The sequence below is a fragment of the Rana temporaria genome, chromosome 9 (assembly GCF_905171775.1).
Source record: "Rana temporaria chromosome 9, aRanTem1.1, whole genome shotgun sequence".
Classification (NCBI taxonomy): Eukaryota; Metazoa; Chordata; class Amphibia; order Anura; family Ranidae; genus Rana; species Rana temporaria.
This window is the reverse complement of record NC_053497.1, coordinates 173,930,146-173,946,501: the sequence shown is the minus strand read 5'-3', so window position 1 is coordinate 173,946,501 and position 16,356 is coordinate 173,930,146. Positions and strand designations below refer to the sequence as shown.

At 42.7% G+C, this 16,356-nt stretch overlaps 1 protein-coding gene across 3 annotated transcripts in view; it reads right to left on the bottom strand.

Annotated features, from left to right (window-relative positions):
* Positions 1–16,356, bottom strand: part of DIAPH2 (diaphanous related formin 2) — a 1,333,979-nt gene that overhangs the window by 1,028,756 nt on the left and 288,867 nt on the right. For all 3 annotated transcript variants that reach the window (XM_040325027.1, XM_040325028.1, XM_040325029.1), the window contains one exon: positions 3,620–3,759. In XM_040325027.1, coding sequence (XP_040180961.1) covers positions 3,620–3,759 — 140 coding nt within the window. The remainder of the gene's footprint in view (positions 1–3,619; positions 3,760–16,356) is intronic.

Here is a 16,356-nt window from a genome sequence, read left to right as displayed (position 1 = left end):
GAAGGAGTATGAGTGAGACTGTGTTCTGAGCTGTGCCGTCTGGACTAGATCAGGTCGAAATGTTATCCCACAGAGCTGACTGCTGTGCTGAGTGGAGGAGATCATCCAGAGAAGACTCCTGCAGCATGTGGAACCCCTTAGAGAACTGCGTGGCAAGGCCACCAAAATCAAATTGCCATTTAAGGCCCCCCCACCGCATGAAACTGTATTCTTGCTGGACTGCCACAGAGGACTTGGGTGAGAGGGACTCCGATCCACACTTTATTGCTATTCAACACAATTAGCTTTTGATACCCCACAGGCCTACATGGGCCATAGTCTCAATACGACACTGCCTTTGGTTTGAGCTGAATAGATCTCATCTATTACTGCAAGATGACACCCTCTTTTACACTAGAACTGTCTTTGACACCATGTAACGGTCACCACCGTTTACGATATTCCATTCCACCAACCCACGACAGCTTATCCGACAGACACGATCCATTCCATTTCCCAGAATAACGAGACTCAAGCACAGCTCTGTTACTGGTTCCAAAATGTATGAACTACTTTTAATGGCACACTCAGCTTGTTGTATACAGTTTTAGAAACCAAGTGAACAATGAATCAACTCCACCCACAAGGCACTTCAATACACACTCTCTTAGACAATGACATTCAGTTGAGTTAATTATTAGTCATCCCCCAGACGTCCCGACTCTGCAATAATCTATTCACTGCTACATAATGCACATTCCTTTGTAGACATAATTGACATGCTAATCCATTACACCTGAAAAGAGACACCTGACCTTTACAGACTTAATTAGTACAATAGACACAAAACAGTATTAGCATTGAAGGAGACACTCTTATTGACCGGTTGGGGGTCAGACTTAAATCACCTGTAATATGTCCAGATCTCCTGCAATACATGAATTATCATTTCTCAGCCATCCTATGCCCAAAAGGGGCAAGGGATGACCCTAGACCCAAGAGTCATTAGTGACGCTGGCACAGGAGTACCCCACATCCTTCAAAGGTCTCTGGGTGTCACGGCCATTCTGTTACACACCAGACTTCTGAAGTGGATTAACATTTCACCACCTGTTTAACCGACCCTTTGCTTCAACAGCATTTACCTTTGCTTAGCCAACTTAAAGGAGCACCCCTACTGACTAATTTTAACCCTGCTTTATGGAGCTTTCTCTTTAACATTACATCTTAAAGTGAATTTCCCTGCTGACCTCCCGTCTTGAAGAGAGCTTCACTTTTGGCTCCATACTTTAAAGTAACATCAACCTGTTTTGCACGCCAATGTAAAGGGCCCCAACTAAGCCAGCAGAATGTATATCCAATGATTATTTGGACCCAACAGGTTTACATTTCTGCATCGACTAGCTTTCTAATTTTGCCAAAGGACAAGTAAAAGGCACAAATCACTTGTAGCTCTGCAGTAGCCCTATTAAGTCCATAATAGTCCAAAATAGTGGGGATTGGATCCATATACTTAGATGCTTAAGGGAATCGTGGCTTCTGGTGTCATTCAGTGGTTGCCCTAAGTGTAAAGATTACACTTTAATAGTAAAAACAATAATAAACTCACATGGGAGCAGGCAAAAGAGAGCACATCTGTAGGCTGAAAAACATCCAGGAGAAAGATGGATGACCAGATGATGGTTTCTCCACTGGTTCTGTGGGAGATATGGCATGCCCATCAGCTATCCCAGGATGGTTTCTGAGGCATTGCGCATGCTCAGAAACGCGTTGCACCTTTGTGACCTCATTGCCCGACGCCAAACGCACTCCAAGCTGTCTTCCATCTTCAGCGGTTCTCAGGGAGGATCCCATGATCAGCAGCTCTAAGAGCGAAGGCTTTGACTGCTCACTGCCCCCACCCTCCCGGGATATCTGATGTGCCTGCCATATCTCTGGAAAAGTGGAGAAACCGTCATCTGCTCATCAGTCTTGCTCCTGGACATTTTTCAGCCTACGGACGTGCTCTCCGTTGCCTTGTCTTATGCAAGTTGCTTATTGCTTTTACTATTAAAGAGTTTTCATCTCTACACTTAGAGGCGCCCCTCGCCTTGTTTTTTTTGCCAATACCACTTGTTTACTTTAACATCATCTGTGTGTGCCCTTTTTGTGTAACAGGCTGGAGGCTCCGGCAAGGGTATTCTGGTGGTGTCAGCAGAAGTGAGGTTCTGCCTAGGGATAAGGGAGAAAGCAGAGGACCCTTTAGAACCAGTGGCTCCTGTGGTGGTAGTGCTACAGTTGGAGTGTAGTGGGGTTCAAAGGGACCCTTTTGGGGTTAACAAAACAAAAGGTCCATGCAATAGAAGAGTACAGTTGAACCTCGGATTACGAGCATAATCCGATCCAGGAGTATGCTCATAATCCAAAGTACTCGCATATCAAAGCGAGTTTTCCCATTGAAAAATTATTTTTTTCCGCATTAACCTCAATGGGATGCAATACCGAATGCGGCCATAGGTGGGGGGCACCAGAGAGCGCCGAAAAGGACCGAGGACACTTTGGCACGTTTCCTGTGCCCCCGTACCTCAAGCCAAATGAGGTACTGCAGGCCTATTTAGCTTGAATTCTGCTCGTCTTGCGAGTCAACACTCGCAAACTGAGTCAGAATAAAAAAAAAAAAACGTTGCTCGCAATTTAAAACGCTCTCAAACCAAGTTACTCTTAAACCGAGGTTCCACTGTATTTATCTCTTGTGGCCTGTGTCGCCTACCTTCCCTCCATTCTACTGCTGCAGTCTCTGTAAGGTCTCGTACACACGTTAAGGAAAACGACAGGTTTTTCCTGATGAGATTCTCGGACGAGATTCTTGGCAAGAAACTCTTGCCGCCCGAGTGTACTGACTTTCATTTCAAAAGAACCGCGCTTCTCTTGAAAGGAATAAACAGGGTGACATCATCGCCTATGACGAGCATGCGCTCGTCACATTCGATGCCATTGCCACCATCTTGCTTCACCCTACCTATGCCGTGGAAGCTATCGCGCCTGCGTCAAAGTCATTTCGAGCATGCGCGGGTTTCCACGGCGACAGGTAAGTATACACACTCTCGGGTTTCTCGTCTGGAAACAGGAAAACGAGAATCTCGACGAGAAAAAAAGGGAGCAGGTTCTCTTTTTTTCTCGTCGAGATTCTGGCCAGATTTCTAGACGAGAAACATGAATGCCTCGTACACACGAACGGGAATCTCGGCAAGAAGCAGTTTTCTTGCTGGTTTTTGCCGAGAAACCCGGTCGTGTGTACGAGGCCTTAGTCTCTGTTCAGCATTTGACACTTTCTAAAGTAATAGATTCTCATGCCCCCCACCATGCACTATGGTTTTGTCCGTCAACTCTCATGCCAGTGTATCTCAATTGGAGCGTCGACTGGAAAGTGGTTGGAATTGACTGGAAAGTGCCACATTCATGACCAGCTATAGTCTGCACCTAAAGATGTTGGTTTGCAGAGAATTCTCTAGTCCAGGAACATTCATAGCAGAAGTGTAAGGTGGTCAAAAGTCGAAAAACATCCAAAAAACAAGACATTTGTTAATATTGTCATCATGTGACTCACGAATGCGCTTGCCCCATCCTGGAAGCTTCTTATGAAGACTGAAATCCGACTTACCTCACTGGGTTGCTGGTTAAGGAAACCCGAAGGGACTCCAGGCAGTTGAGGAGTTTGTCATCTGCGATTCCAGAGCGAAGTTCGTGGACGTACTCTTGCGAGGACAGCGTACACTCATGCTTGTTGTTTTTCAAGCCGCCCTATTGGAGAGAGAGAGAGACAGCAAGGGGTTATGGGTAAGCTTGGAATTATGGATATCACTGTATGGTAATCTGAACAAGAGAACCTCTGCCGAAGAGGAAAGTACTTCCTCAGGTTTGAGGGAATATATATTAAAGCTGAAAGCCAAAAATACAAGACACACAAATTCAAAAAACTAAAAATTTACATATACACCTAACATTTCCATTCTCATTTAATTAATTTAGACATATGAAAAACAAACAAGAAAATTGTTTAGGTTAGTTTCGAATAGTAATTTACATAAATTCATTTAGTTACATTTGTTTTCGGAATTCATTGTCTTTATTCGTATTCTAATCGATTCAAATTTTTGGAATTTGAATTGATTCGTATAGGGTTTTTAAAATCTATTTCGAATATTTTTCAAATTCTAATCATTTTTAAATTCGGAAAGTTTTCAGATTTCAATAGTTGTTTGAATTTGAAAAGTTTTTAAGTTCCAATAGTTTTCAAATTAGAATTCGAAAAGTTTTCAAATACGAAAACTTTTCGAATTAAAGGAACACTAAAAGACAGAAATGTTATACTTACCACCACTGTGCGGCTCGTTTTGCACAGAGTGTCCCCCGAACGCTGTCTTCTGGGGTCCCTCGGCGGCGGTCTCGGCTCCTCCTCGCAAAAGCTTTCCACCTTTATACGAGCGAGCTCGCATGGTGGAAAGCTTTTGCGAGCGCGCTCCTGTGATACAGTGGCGGCTATAGCCGCTGACTGTATGACTCGGGCCGGCGCGCCGCGTCATCCGCTGTGATTGACAGCAGCGCCAGCCAATGGCTGCGCTGCTATCAATCTGTCCAGCCTAGCCAATCAACAGCCAGGCTGGGAACCGAAGAGGATCACGTGGACGCGCGCGGGACTTTCGAAGGGTCAGGTAAGTAAAACAGGGGTTCGGGGGAGGGGGGGGGGCGGTACCGTCGGATGTTTTTTCACCTTAATGCATAGGATGCATTAAGGTGAATAAACATTTACCTTTACAACCCCTTTAAAACTTTTCGAATTCAAAGTTTTCCAATTTCCAAAGATGTAATTCAAAAATATAATGGAATAGAAAAGAATATGACAGAAAATAAAAGAATATAATATAATTGAGTAGAACAGAACTAAATAGAAGAGAAAATAAAATAACCTAATAGAATAGAACAAACTAATAGAATAAAATAAAATAGAAGGAATATAACCTAATAAAAATCATATTCTAACATTTTCTTTTCTATTCTATTCTTTTCTATCCTAATCTATTCTTTTCTGATCGATTCTATTTTATTTTCTATTCTATCCTATTCTATTAAAGTGGATGTAAACCCCCAAAAATATTTTTTTTGATGTCACAATGTAGAGCAGGAATATGCAATTAGCGGACCTCCAGCTGTTGCAGAACTACAAGTCCCATGAGGCATAGCAAGACTCTGACAGCCACAAGCATGGCACCCAGAGGCAGAGGCATGATGGGACTTGTAGTTTTGCAACAGCTGGAGGTCCGCTAATTGCATATCCCTGATGTAGAGAATACTTTTTCCTATCATCTGTGCCCAGTCTTGCTACACAGAGTTAATCCAGCGCTGAGCAATCCTCTTTTTATTATTCAGTGAAATAAAACAGACTTCCAGATAAAGAACAAAGTCCTTGCTTGAATGACAGGTTATTTACATATCTCGTGCACTAGCTTGCAGACATGCACAGCTTCTTGTCTATGTATATTCTGATGGCTGTTTACACTGAACTGTGGATCACCCCATATTTTGAAAACATTTAATCAAAACACAGGAAAGACAGCCAATCCTGGGAGAGCTGGACGGGAGAGGAGAGTGTTAGGTAAGTAGTTCAACTAGACCCGGGTTTTAATGACAGTTTGAATGTATGGAAAGTCCGCAATGCATTGCCAGTCAGAAACACACCCACTCATGGTATGTCCAAGACTAGAGTTTATTTCTCCTGCGTACTTGTACATAAGCAAATCATACAAGAAGGGACGCCCTAGTCCCAGCCAATCATATGTAAGTAATTAGGTTATACAAGTAATATTTGTCACAATTATACAACGTGCATAGAATATAGCAGTCCCATCTTTGTGCCCTGCTTATCTCATTTCTACTGCAACTAATCTTAATGTTTTTCATTCTTCATCTAGAACACAATAACAAAATGGCAAGGTTGTTTCTATGTAACTTGTCCTAAAAGCTCTGGGTAAAAGGGTACATAAACAAACACGCATTCATCACTAAGGGGGAACTCTAACAAGCCTTATAATGCATTATTAGTACAGGGGAACTATAGCCTATCAATACATATGGGGGAACTCTAACCGCCTTTCAGAGAGGAGGAGAGGGGAGGGGAGGGGGATGTGAATTGTGCACTTTACAGAAGCTGTGCATGTCTGCAAGCTAGTGCACGAGATATGTAAATAACCTGTCACTCAAGCAAGGACTTTGGTCTTTATCTGTAAGTCCATTTTATTTCACTGAATAAAAAAAAGAGGATTGCTCAGTGCTGGATCAACTCTGTGTGGAAAGACTGGCCACAGATGATATGAAATCTTATACTGTACATTGTGACAAAAAAAAAAATTGGGGTTTACATCCACTTTAATTCATATTCAAATTCAAATGCAGAATGCATTTTTCGAAAGATGGTTATATTCTATGCTATTTTTTTTTGTGGAGATCACTCTAGTAGCAGTGCCTGTGATTTACATATTTCACAGGTATGGCACATGCATTAGTACAAGCTGGCATTATATCCAAAATGTTATTTCAAAAATAGAAGCAGTGCACCTGAATTTGATAAATGTTCTGTCTTTTGCAACCCCTGTACAGCAGGGCTGGAGTGTGAAAGAACGAAGCAGCATAAAGAGCCAACCAGTTAATGTTCTGACAAGAAACATGCTGATAGGAGGGGGGGAAGCAGGGTGTGAATGAGATGAACTCATCACTGTGCTGCTTCTTCCTTCACTGTCCAGTCACATGGGGGCTCGTCCGGGATCAACTAGGTTTAGAGGAAGTGGGATGAAGGATACTGGCCATAAGACTGAGGGTATCTAGTGGTAAAAAAAAAAAGGTGGAAGAAATTTCTGAATTGAAGGCGAATTTTAAGGCAGAAGCTACTTTATTTATATTTTTGTTATCATTGAATGGGCTATTTTTTTTTTATCTATTTTTCACTGATTACGCTTCTTTCACACTATGGATTGTATGTCCGTTTTATAATATCCGTTACTACTGTTATTACACCTATTAACGGACGTTTATTAACGGATTTAATAACGGATACATACGGATAAATATTTTACCATTCTTCCTTTATTGAAAACGGATAATGTTTATCCGTATATATCCGTATACATCCGTTATATCATTCCTTTCTAACGTCCGTTAATAAAAACCATTTCACCCTTTCTTGAAGTCCAGCTCCAGAAGTCTTTACTGAGCATGCTCAGTAAAATTAAAGTCCGTTAACATAACGGACATTTACGGAGACATTTACTAACGTCCGTGCGCCATAGACTTCAATGTTAAAATATAACGGACGTTAATATATCCGTTACTTGCAACGGAAAAAAAATTAGTGCAAGACCCGTCACATATTCCGTAATAACTAACGTCCGTATGTTATAACGGACTATTACGGATCTTTACGGAACATAAAAAAATCCCATAGACTTTAATGATATGTTATAAAGGACGTATAACTTCCGTTTTTTAACATTATCTGACGGATTTTAATACGGATTATTAAAACGGATTTATTTTGTAGTGTGAAAAGGGCCTTACAGGTTGCTTCTTGGTGGAAGTTTCCGTCACAAGTGATTTAGTGGCATTTTCTCAAATTCTGCGGTGCTGAAAATGAAAAGCATGAAGTGGATTTTAGAGCACAGGCACATTCATTTACTGCCATGTAAAGCTTACGGACACAAAACGGGTCACGGAGACTCTTTACAAATACGATCATCTCATTGTCCAACGTAACAATACGTCTTTCAGAAAGAAGACATTTGCTTTATTTAATTTTATTACATTTTTTTATTTTTTATTTTTGTTTAACCTTGAGCACAAAATCTAAGAAGCAACAAAAACCAACAGAACCCTATATAAAACCACCGTTATTTCTGTATCCCTACAAAACCCATCTAATTCATTTCCACTTCAGTTCCCCTTCAATGTCAACGAGCGGTTACAATACTAGGTAACCATGGTAGAGTAACGCGTTTTGTACAAATAAATGATCTTTAACCACTTAAAGGGGTTGTAAAGGTTCGTCTTTTATTTTCTAAATAGGTTCCTTTAAGCTTGTGCATTGTTGGTTCACTTACCTTTTCCTTCCATTTCCCTTCTAAATGTTTTTTTTTTCTTTGTTTGAATTTCTCACTTCCTGTTTCTCCTCAGTAAGGAGGAGACAACAATGCTTTAACTACTTGCCGACCAGCCGCCGTCATTTTACGGCGGCAGGTCGGCTCCCCTGCCCGAGAGCCCGTAGCTTTACGTAAGCTCTCTCGCAAGCCACCCCCACAAGCCCCCGACTCCCGTGCCCGCCGTGCACACGCGATCACTCGTTACAGAGCGGGGACCGGGAGCTGTGTGTGTAAACACACAGCTCCCGGGCCTGTCAGGAAGAGAAATGCTGATCTTCTGTTCATACAATGTATGAACAGCGATCAGTCATTTCCCCATGTCTGTCCCCACCCCCCCTACAGTTAGAACACACCCAGGGAACATACTTAACCCCTTCCCCTTCCCTGCCAGTGACATTTTTATAGTAATCCAATGCATTTTTACAGCACTGATCGCTATAAAAATGCCAATGGTCCCAAAAATGTGTCAAAAGTGTCCGAAGTGTCCGCCATAATGTCGCAGTACCGAAAAAAAAAAACGCTGATCGCCGCCATTACTAGTATAAAAAAAATATTAATAAAAATGCCATAAAAATATCCCCTATTTTGTAAACGCTATAACTTTTGCGCAAACTGATCGATAAATGCTTATTGCAATTTTTTTTTAATCAAAAATATGTAGAAGAATACGTATCGGCCTAAACTCAGGAAAAAAATATGTTTTTTTTATATCTTTTTTGGGGATATTAATTATAGCAAAAAGTTAAAAATATAGATTTTTTTCAAAATTGCCGCTCTATTTTTGTTTATAACGCAAAAAATAAAAACCGCAGAGGAGATCAAATACCACCAAAAGAAAGCTCTATTTGTGGTGACAGGTACTCTTTATGGAGGGATTGGGGGTCTAAAAGACTCCAAATCCCTCCTTCGCACTTTAAAGTATTCAGATCGCCAAAATAGGCGATTCTGAATTCTGTCTTTTTTTTTTTTTTTTTTTTAATCTGTGCCATTGGCAGCCGAGTGAACCAGAAGTGACGTCGCTTCCGGGGATTTTACATTGGAGACCCCCCGATCAGAACAAACATGTTATACTTCCCTACTCTGTGCAGTGGTTTTGGACCCCCCCCCGGTCAACAACTTCGATAGGTCGGTCGGGTGGATCCAGCCCCACCCACAACTATGGTCGGTCGACGATAACAACCCCCCCCCGGCTTCTCTGCTCCAGGGGGCCCCTTCGATTATTATTAAGCCCAGGGGCCCCCACCACCCTTAGTCATGCCCTTATATATAATTTCAGCTGCATACCGATCTGCTTTCTAGAGTTCTGGTTTAATAAAATACTGTGGCCCGGATTCACGTACAGCCGCGTATCTTTGAGCGGGCGTAACATATCCTATTTACGTTACACCTCCACAACTTATACGGGCAAGTGCAGTATTCTCAAAGCACTTGCTCCGTAAGTTGCGGTGGCGTAGCGTAAATAGGCCGGCGTAAGCCCGCCTAATTCAAATGTGGAACAGGGGGCGTGTTTTATGTAAATGTTCTGTGACCTGACGTGATTGACATTTTTCACGAACGGCGCAATGCGCCGTCTGTGGAATATCCCAGTGTGCATTGCTCCAAAATACGCCGCAAGGACGTATTGGTTTTGACGTGAACGTAAATGACGTCCGGCCCTATTCGCGAACGACTTACGCAAACAACGTAACATTTTCAAAATTTGACGCGGGAACGACGTCCATACTTAAAATTGGTACGCCGCATCTACGCCTCATATAGCAGGGGTAACTTTACGCCGGGAAAAGCCTAACGTAAATGCCGTATCTGTACTGCTTCGGCCGGGCGTACGTTCGTGAATTTGCGTATCTAGCTGTTTTACATATTTCTAGGCGTAAATCAGCGTACACGCCCCTAGCGGCCAGCTTAAATATGCAGTTAAGATCCGACGGCGTAAGAGACTTACGCCGGTCGGATCTAATAGAAATCTATGCGTAACTGATTCTAAGAATCAGGCGCATAGATACGACCGCCCAGACTCAGAGATACGACGGCGTATCTGGAGATACGCCGTCATATCTCCTTTGTGAATCTGGGCCTATATAATTTGAATGGGAACGGAAAAATAAATAAATAGCATAATCAATGTCGAAGGAGCAGTGGAGTGAAATGTAGATATTGCAGATGACAGCCGTCAAATCAGCAGCCAGGACTTAAAGGACAATGCTCAAAGGTGCCGTAAACCTTGTGCGCAAATCATAAGTTTATGCTGCGGCCTCCAGGAGTCGTATGAGGCCGGCCTGCCACCGAGACCTTCCTAATTCCTTGGCCTTACACTGTAAATCCTTCTCTATCAGGCTCGATGATCCGTGACCAGAAAACCAGAGGAAGAAAATCATCTGCAATGAATGAAGAATTGGCGAGATACCTAAACTCATCTTGCCTACTCCTCGGGGAGATGAGCAGATATAAGTTACTGGACACTGAATTTCACCACGCAGCTCTGGGCAGCTGAAATTTGACATATGATACCCGATTTTTTAGCAAGCAATGCAACAATATTCAAGCATCGGTAGGCTTTAGGGTCCCTTAGTGGTTAGCATAGTTATCTTGAAATGCTGGCGTCTTGGGTTCAATTTTCTCTCGGCTGTACCATGGTGGTTGGGTCTTGGGGGGTGGCTATTTTTTTTATTTAAGCATCATTAAAATCACTGATCCTGAATCTTTAGGTGCAAACTATAGAGCACAAGTGCAGTACACACCAAGTAGGTTTAGGTGCAAACTATAGAGCCCAAGTGCAGTACACACCAAGTAGGTTTAGGTGCAAACTATAGAGCACAAGTGCAGTACATACCAAGTAGGTTTAGGTGCAAACTACAGAGCACAAGTGCAGTACACACCAAGTAGGTTTAGGCGCAAACTATAGAGCACAAGTGCAGTAAACACCAAGTAGGTTTAAGTGAAAACTAAAGAGCACAAGTGCAGTACACACCTAGTAACTTTAGCTGCAAACTACACAGCACACACCAAGAAGCTTTAGGTGCAAACTAAAGAGCAACACATGAGAACACTGCAGCTAGCACAAACTGCCTGACAAATTAGGAAGAACTGATCTAGCTAAACTATACAGTGTATAAATATATGTACAACACCTGGGATGTATATATATATCCTCTATACCATGGGTGCTCAACCTGTGGCTCTCCAGCTGTTTCAGAACTACAATTCCCATGAGGCATTGCAAGCTACTGACTGTTACAAGCATGACTCCCAAAGGCAGAGGCATGATGGGACTTGAAGTTCTGCAACAGCTGGAGAGCCACAGGTTGAGCACCCATGCTCTATACACTGTAAATTTAACTGACTAGCCTGCCTGCTCTATCTAGCTAGAAAAAAAAAAGACACTCTTTCTCTCTCTGTGACTGATATCTAACCAGCACTGCAACACACTACACGAGGCCACCCTGCAGGCAGCCTTTTATAGTGTGGGGCGTGTACTAAAGCCCTGAGCCATAATTGGCCAAAGCCACCCTGGCTTTGGCCAATTACGGCTCTCTGTACTGACGGCGCTGTGATTGGCCAAGCATGTGGGTCATAGTGCATGCTTGGCCAATCATCAGCGCGCAATGCCGCAGTGAATTATGGGCCATGGCGTGTCACTCGTATTTGGCGCGAACTACCAGTTTTGTTCGTATTTCGACGAACGGTCCAACAGACGATGTTCGAGTCAACATACGTTTGAATCGAACGCGGAGCTCATCCCTAGTGGCTACACAAAAGACAGAAGAAGATCTTTCAGCAGTATTCTGCATGCTCTTCACTAACCCCTGTCAACAGCAATAAATGGGTTCCACACATCCCAGAGCCACACTATCCCCACCGAGAATGGTTTCCCCAATCAAGGAAAAACCACCATTAAGATGCACGCTTACGACTGTTCAACTAGTTCAACTAGTGCCAGCAAAGATCACCGATCTCTCTCTCCAGGCAACATGGGGGAGAGAGACTAATGATTCCCATCCAAGAAAGTCACCAGAGCCGGTCGACTTAATCCTTAGGTTCTCTGGACCTTTCTGCTTCTTCCTAGACCTCAACTGTGATGGGAGTCACTTTGGATGGAGGACCCGTGGAACCCAGAATCTCTTGGAGAGCTTGGGAAACCTTTGTTCCAGATCCCCATGTACCTCCTATGTCTAAGTCCCCATGTGTCTATTAGGGGCACAGGGTGACTGAGAAAATGGACAGCTATTTAATGGACACTGAGAATGTGGTTTAAATTACTTAAAATGGAACAGTAATATTTATCAACAATATCCCCCAAGCAATCTACGATGCATTAATTTAATTCCACTGTATCAGAATTATGGAACATTGTAAGAGTTTTATAGACTGTTGCCATGTCGTCTGCAATCCCTGATTAATCAAAGCATAGCTTGGATGTGGATTCTATGGTCTACAATGTAGAAGACAGACCATCTGCTAATTCTGGGACCTTCTGCTATTGTGAGAAGGTGTCCTGTGTTTATATTTATGGTGATGTGTGTTGTGTCTTCTGAGCTAAAAGACGGCAAGGCAGACCTGAAAGGCCATACCTCTGAGTCACATGGCTGGGTAAATGACTAGTTAATTAGCTCATGTTTATTTATGTTTCTGGTTACAGTTGTATTGTTAGGATAATATGATCAGGAGGGGGGAACCTCCTTCTGAATCGTATATAAGACTGTATTCTTGTTCTAATAAACGGTTCAATGTTCATTTTGTAACTAAGCTAGTCTCGTCTGGTTCTTGGATACAATATATGGCTGTAATATTTGATATTTGAGGATCCAGATTGGAGGAAGCAGTGTACTGACGGAAGCACTTAAGTGGAGTCCGAAAGTGATCCGTTACATGGTTTAACTTTAATCTCTCAATCTCTCTTTAGTCTTCATAAGATCCATAAACTCCTAGTTGGAAGCAATAAATAACCATTGAGCCTTCAAAGAAGGTCCCACTAAGATATGAACTCGGATTGCTGGATTTAAAGGGGTTGTAAAGCTTCACCTTAATGCATCCTACCATAAAGAATTGAAACATTTATGGAGAGATGCAGTTTCAATAAGACCCCACATCTCTCCTCCAGGCTGGAAAGCATGAGATCCAAAAAATTAATTTACTGATCTCATGGTTACCAGTCGCGATCGTGGCTTTGTTTACAACCGCGCCCCGGGCCTTCGACCGTCATAGAGATGAAATCTCTATGGTCATCATCCAGGCGGCAGCCGATTCTTTCTCCGGGTCTCCGATGGCACAGAAGAGCCCGGAGAAGCACCGCATGGTGGCGGAAGGTGTGGGGGGGGGGGGTGTCCTCTTCTGTCGCCTGTAAGAATAAACAAGCGGCGGAACTGCCGTTATGATCGGTCTTATGGTGCACAGAATCACCGGCAGAAAACGAGGATGCCTGTAGGTGCACCCATCATTCAGATATTCCCACTGAAGGTCAAGGACATCATATGACGGTATTGGGCTGGAAGTGGTTAAATAAGAGCTAAACCAAGATAAATAAATGGGGTTGTCATTTCTATCCTTTCCTTTTGCAAATGCTAGTTCCATGGCCTGTCATGATTGTCCTAATATTTACGGTTATCTTTTTAATTTTCCCTTTTGCAAATGTCTATTTCTAAGATTCAGAAAAATACAGCAGTGGATTATGAAAAAAAAGAAAAAAGAAAAGCAACTATTTTGATTATTTTTATAATTAGCCTCTACAGGCATACTAAAATATCCAAATCTGCGAAATTTGCTCGAATAGCAGCTTGTAGAATCTTGCCTTCCAATCCGCTTGTAGGGCTTTATTTTTTTTACAGAAAAAAATAGAACTGCTAAAAGGATCCTTTGGGCTAGCTCACTGCTATGTTCCTTTACAATGCTACTTAATTATATAATTGTCGTAATAAGAAAGTATATAACTTTTTTTTAATATGTTTATGACATTATAAATATAGCACCCTTCCAGATAGGCTGCTAGTTTTGGTTAGGCAAACTTAGTTCCGTAGCGCTCCTGTAATCAGCAGAGCAGAGCGCGATTGCTTTCGGGTGCTCTTGGCTCTGCAAGTTTGATTGCTCCCCCGTCTTCTGAAAGCTTCCAGAATATAGTGGGTGGGAGAGTCAAATGAGCAACCTAAATATTTATGAAGCTCCAGCCAATCCATGAGGAGGCGTACCCAGATCATGGTTGGGAACCTCAGAGAGCAGGAGAGGTTTCCACCCATAAGGGCTGCTGCCCTTCCTGGCAATCCAGCTGAAGATCCTGTCTGTCTCCATAGGTGTGTGCAGCCTATTGCATTAGGGTGTGCACCCTTAAGCTCAAAAACACATGCGTTTCTACATATATATGACCCCGACACATTGATCTCCCTGCCGGCACAGTGAAGAAGACCATAAACACTTCACTTATGGCAGAGCCAGTAAGAGGGAGATCTTTCCCATGTTCCTGCTGCTACACAGAGTGATAACACGAATGTGCATGGGGTGATTAGGGTGTGCCTGGGCACACCCTGTGCGCACGCCTATGCCTGTCTCATTGAGGTCCCAGCTGTGCAAATCTGGGGGATCTATCCTGCTGTTAAGACTTTGAGAGCTGAAAGAGGGATTTCACTGAGGATCCAGTCTGAGGAAACGTTCTGCCTGAGTCTGGAGGGAGACATCCAAGTCCCAGGGACACTGAGTACAGACCTGAGAGAGGGATCCTAGTGACCGTTGCTGCTGTTACCCCTGAAGCATTGTCAATGTGTCCAATTGCTGTCCACTTCATGTTCTATTGCTCAAAAGACTCCGGAGTATCTCACAGAAGCCTAGGAGTGGACTAAAAACCCTAATTACAGAATTTTTGGGCACACGCATTTCTGATATCATTGCTGGTATTGCATATTTCTTGACTATTTCTCAGCCTTCCCTTACAATTAAGTCGGAGATCTTCTTTAAAACGTTAGAAATGTAGAAAAGATATTGCGGACTGAACAGTTTGTGGGAGGAGAACTTTGTGGAATTAATAGAGTAATTTTCCATAAACCAGATACATATATGTATTATTCAATTCTGCCCGTACAAACTCGAAGTTCATATCAAGCCCCAAATGAGCAGTAGCAGTCTTTCCTCCCCTCTATCAGATCAGGGATTATTGTTTCACGGAGATGAAAAGAAAATTATTAATGTGGCTATTTACCTGTTTTCCTTGTTTGATAAAACACACGGCAGCGCGGCACATATTGTGCCATAAATTATTCAGGCAATTTGCATGTTTTCCAGAATTTGGCGTTAAACTTATCAAAGTGTGTGTGTCATCTATTAATAACACGGGAGGAAATGACTGACAATGTAATAAAGATTTTATAGTGTCTGTCACTCCGGGATGAATATTACATGTTGTGGTAAGCCATTACCATCTATAGCGCATGAAGACAATGTTGCAGACTTTTTCGCAATTATAAGAGGACATTAAAATTGGAAGAGAAGAGGTTTCATCAAGGATTATGAATGTTCGCGGCTAAAGTGACCATGAACAGGATGAAATTCGAGAAGAATAGACAAAGAGTCAACATCTTTTCGAAGAAGGTTTTTGGCAGGTCCCACCTGTATGTGGCCTAGTGCATGGGAAAGGGAGCCATGTAAGGGAACTGGTCCCCTAGATATTCTGTGGGGTGTCTTGAGAGAGGAAAGTAGTCTGATTGGACACAGAACTCTTAAGAAACTTTGGTGGCCATCTTGGTTAAGGGAACCTTTTGGCATGCTTGTTCACTCGCAAGCATGCCCAAATGAAATGGAGTCCCTTATTTAAAAGGTAACCAAGATGGACTATGACAGGAGTCACTTTGGGTAGGGTGCCCGAGAACTGCATTCTGATCTGTACTAGTCAGACTCTATTTACAGGCACACTGGAACCTTGTATATATTTATATATTGTGTGTTGTCTCAGGCTGTTATGTACTATTTGCTGTGATGGTTTGGGATGTGACTGTATTCTATCGTGGCTGTCGGCCCCAAATATTTTGGGATGTGTAAGTGTCTTGCTGTGAGGAAAGAGGGGGGGGCAGACTCCTCCAGAAGCCCCCCTGCTGATAAGACTGTTTAAACACACCTGACCTGTGTGTCTATGGTCATTGGACAGTTTAACCTTCCCTGTTTTCCAAGGGTGAGGGGGGGAGGGTTTTGAAGGGGGATATCTGTGTAACATGTGCTTGAATAAAGTAGTCTGCTG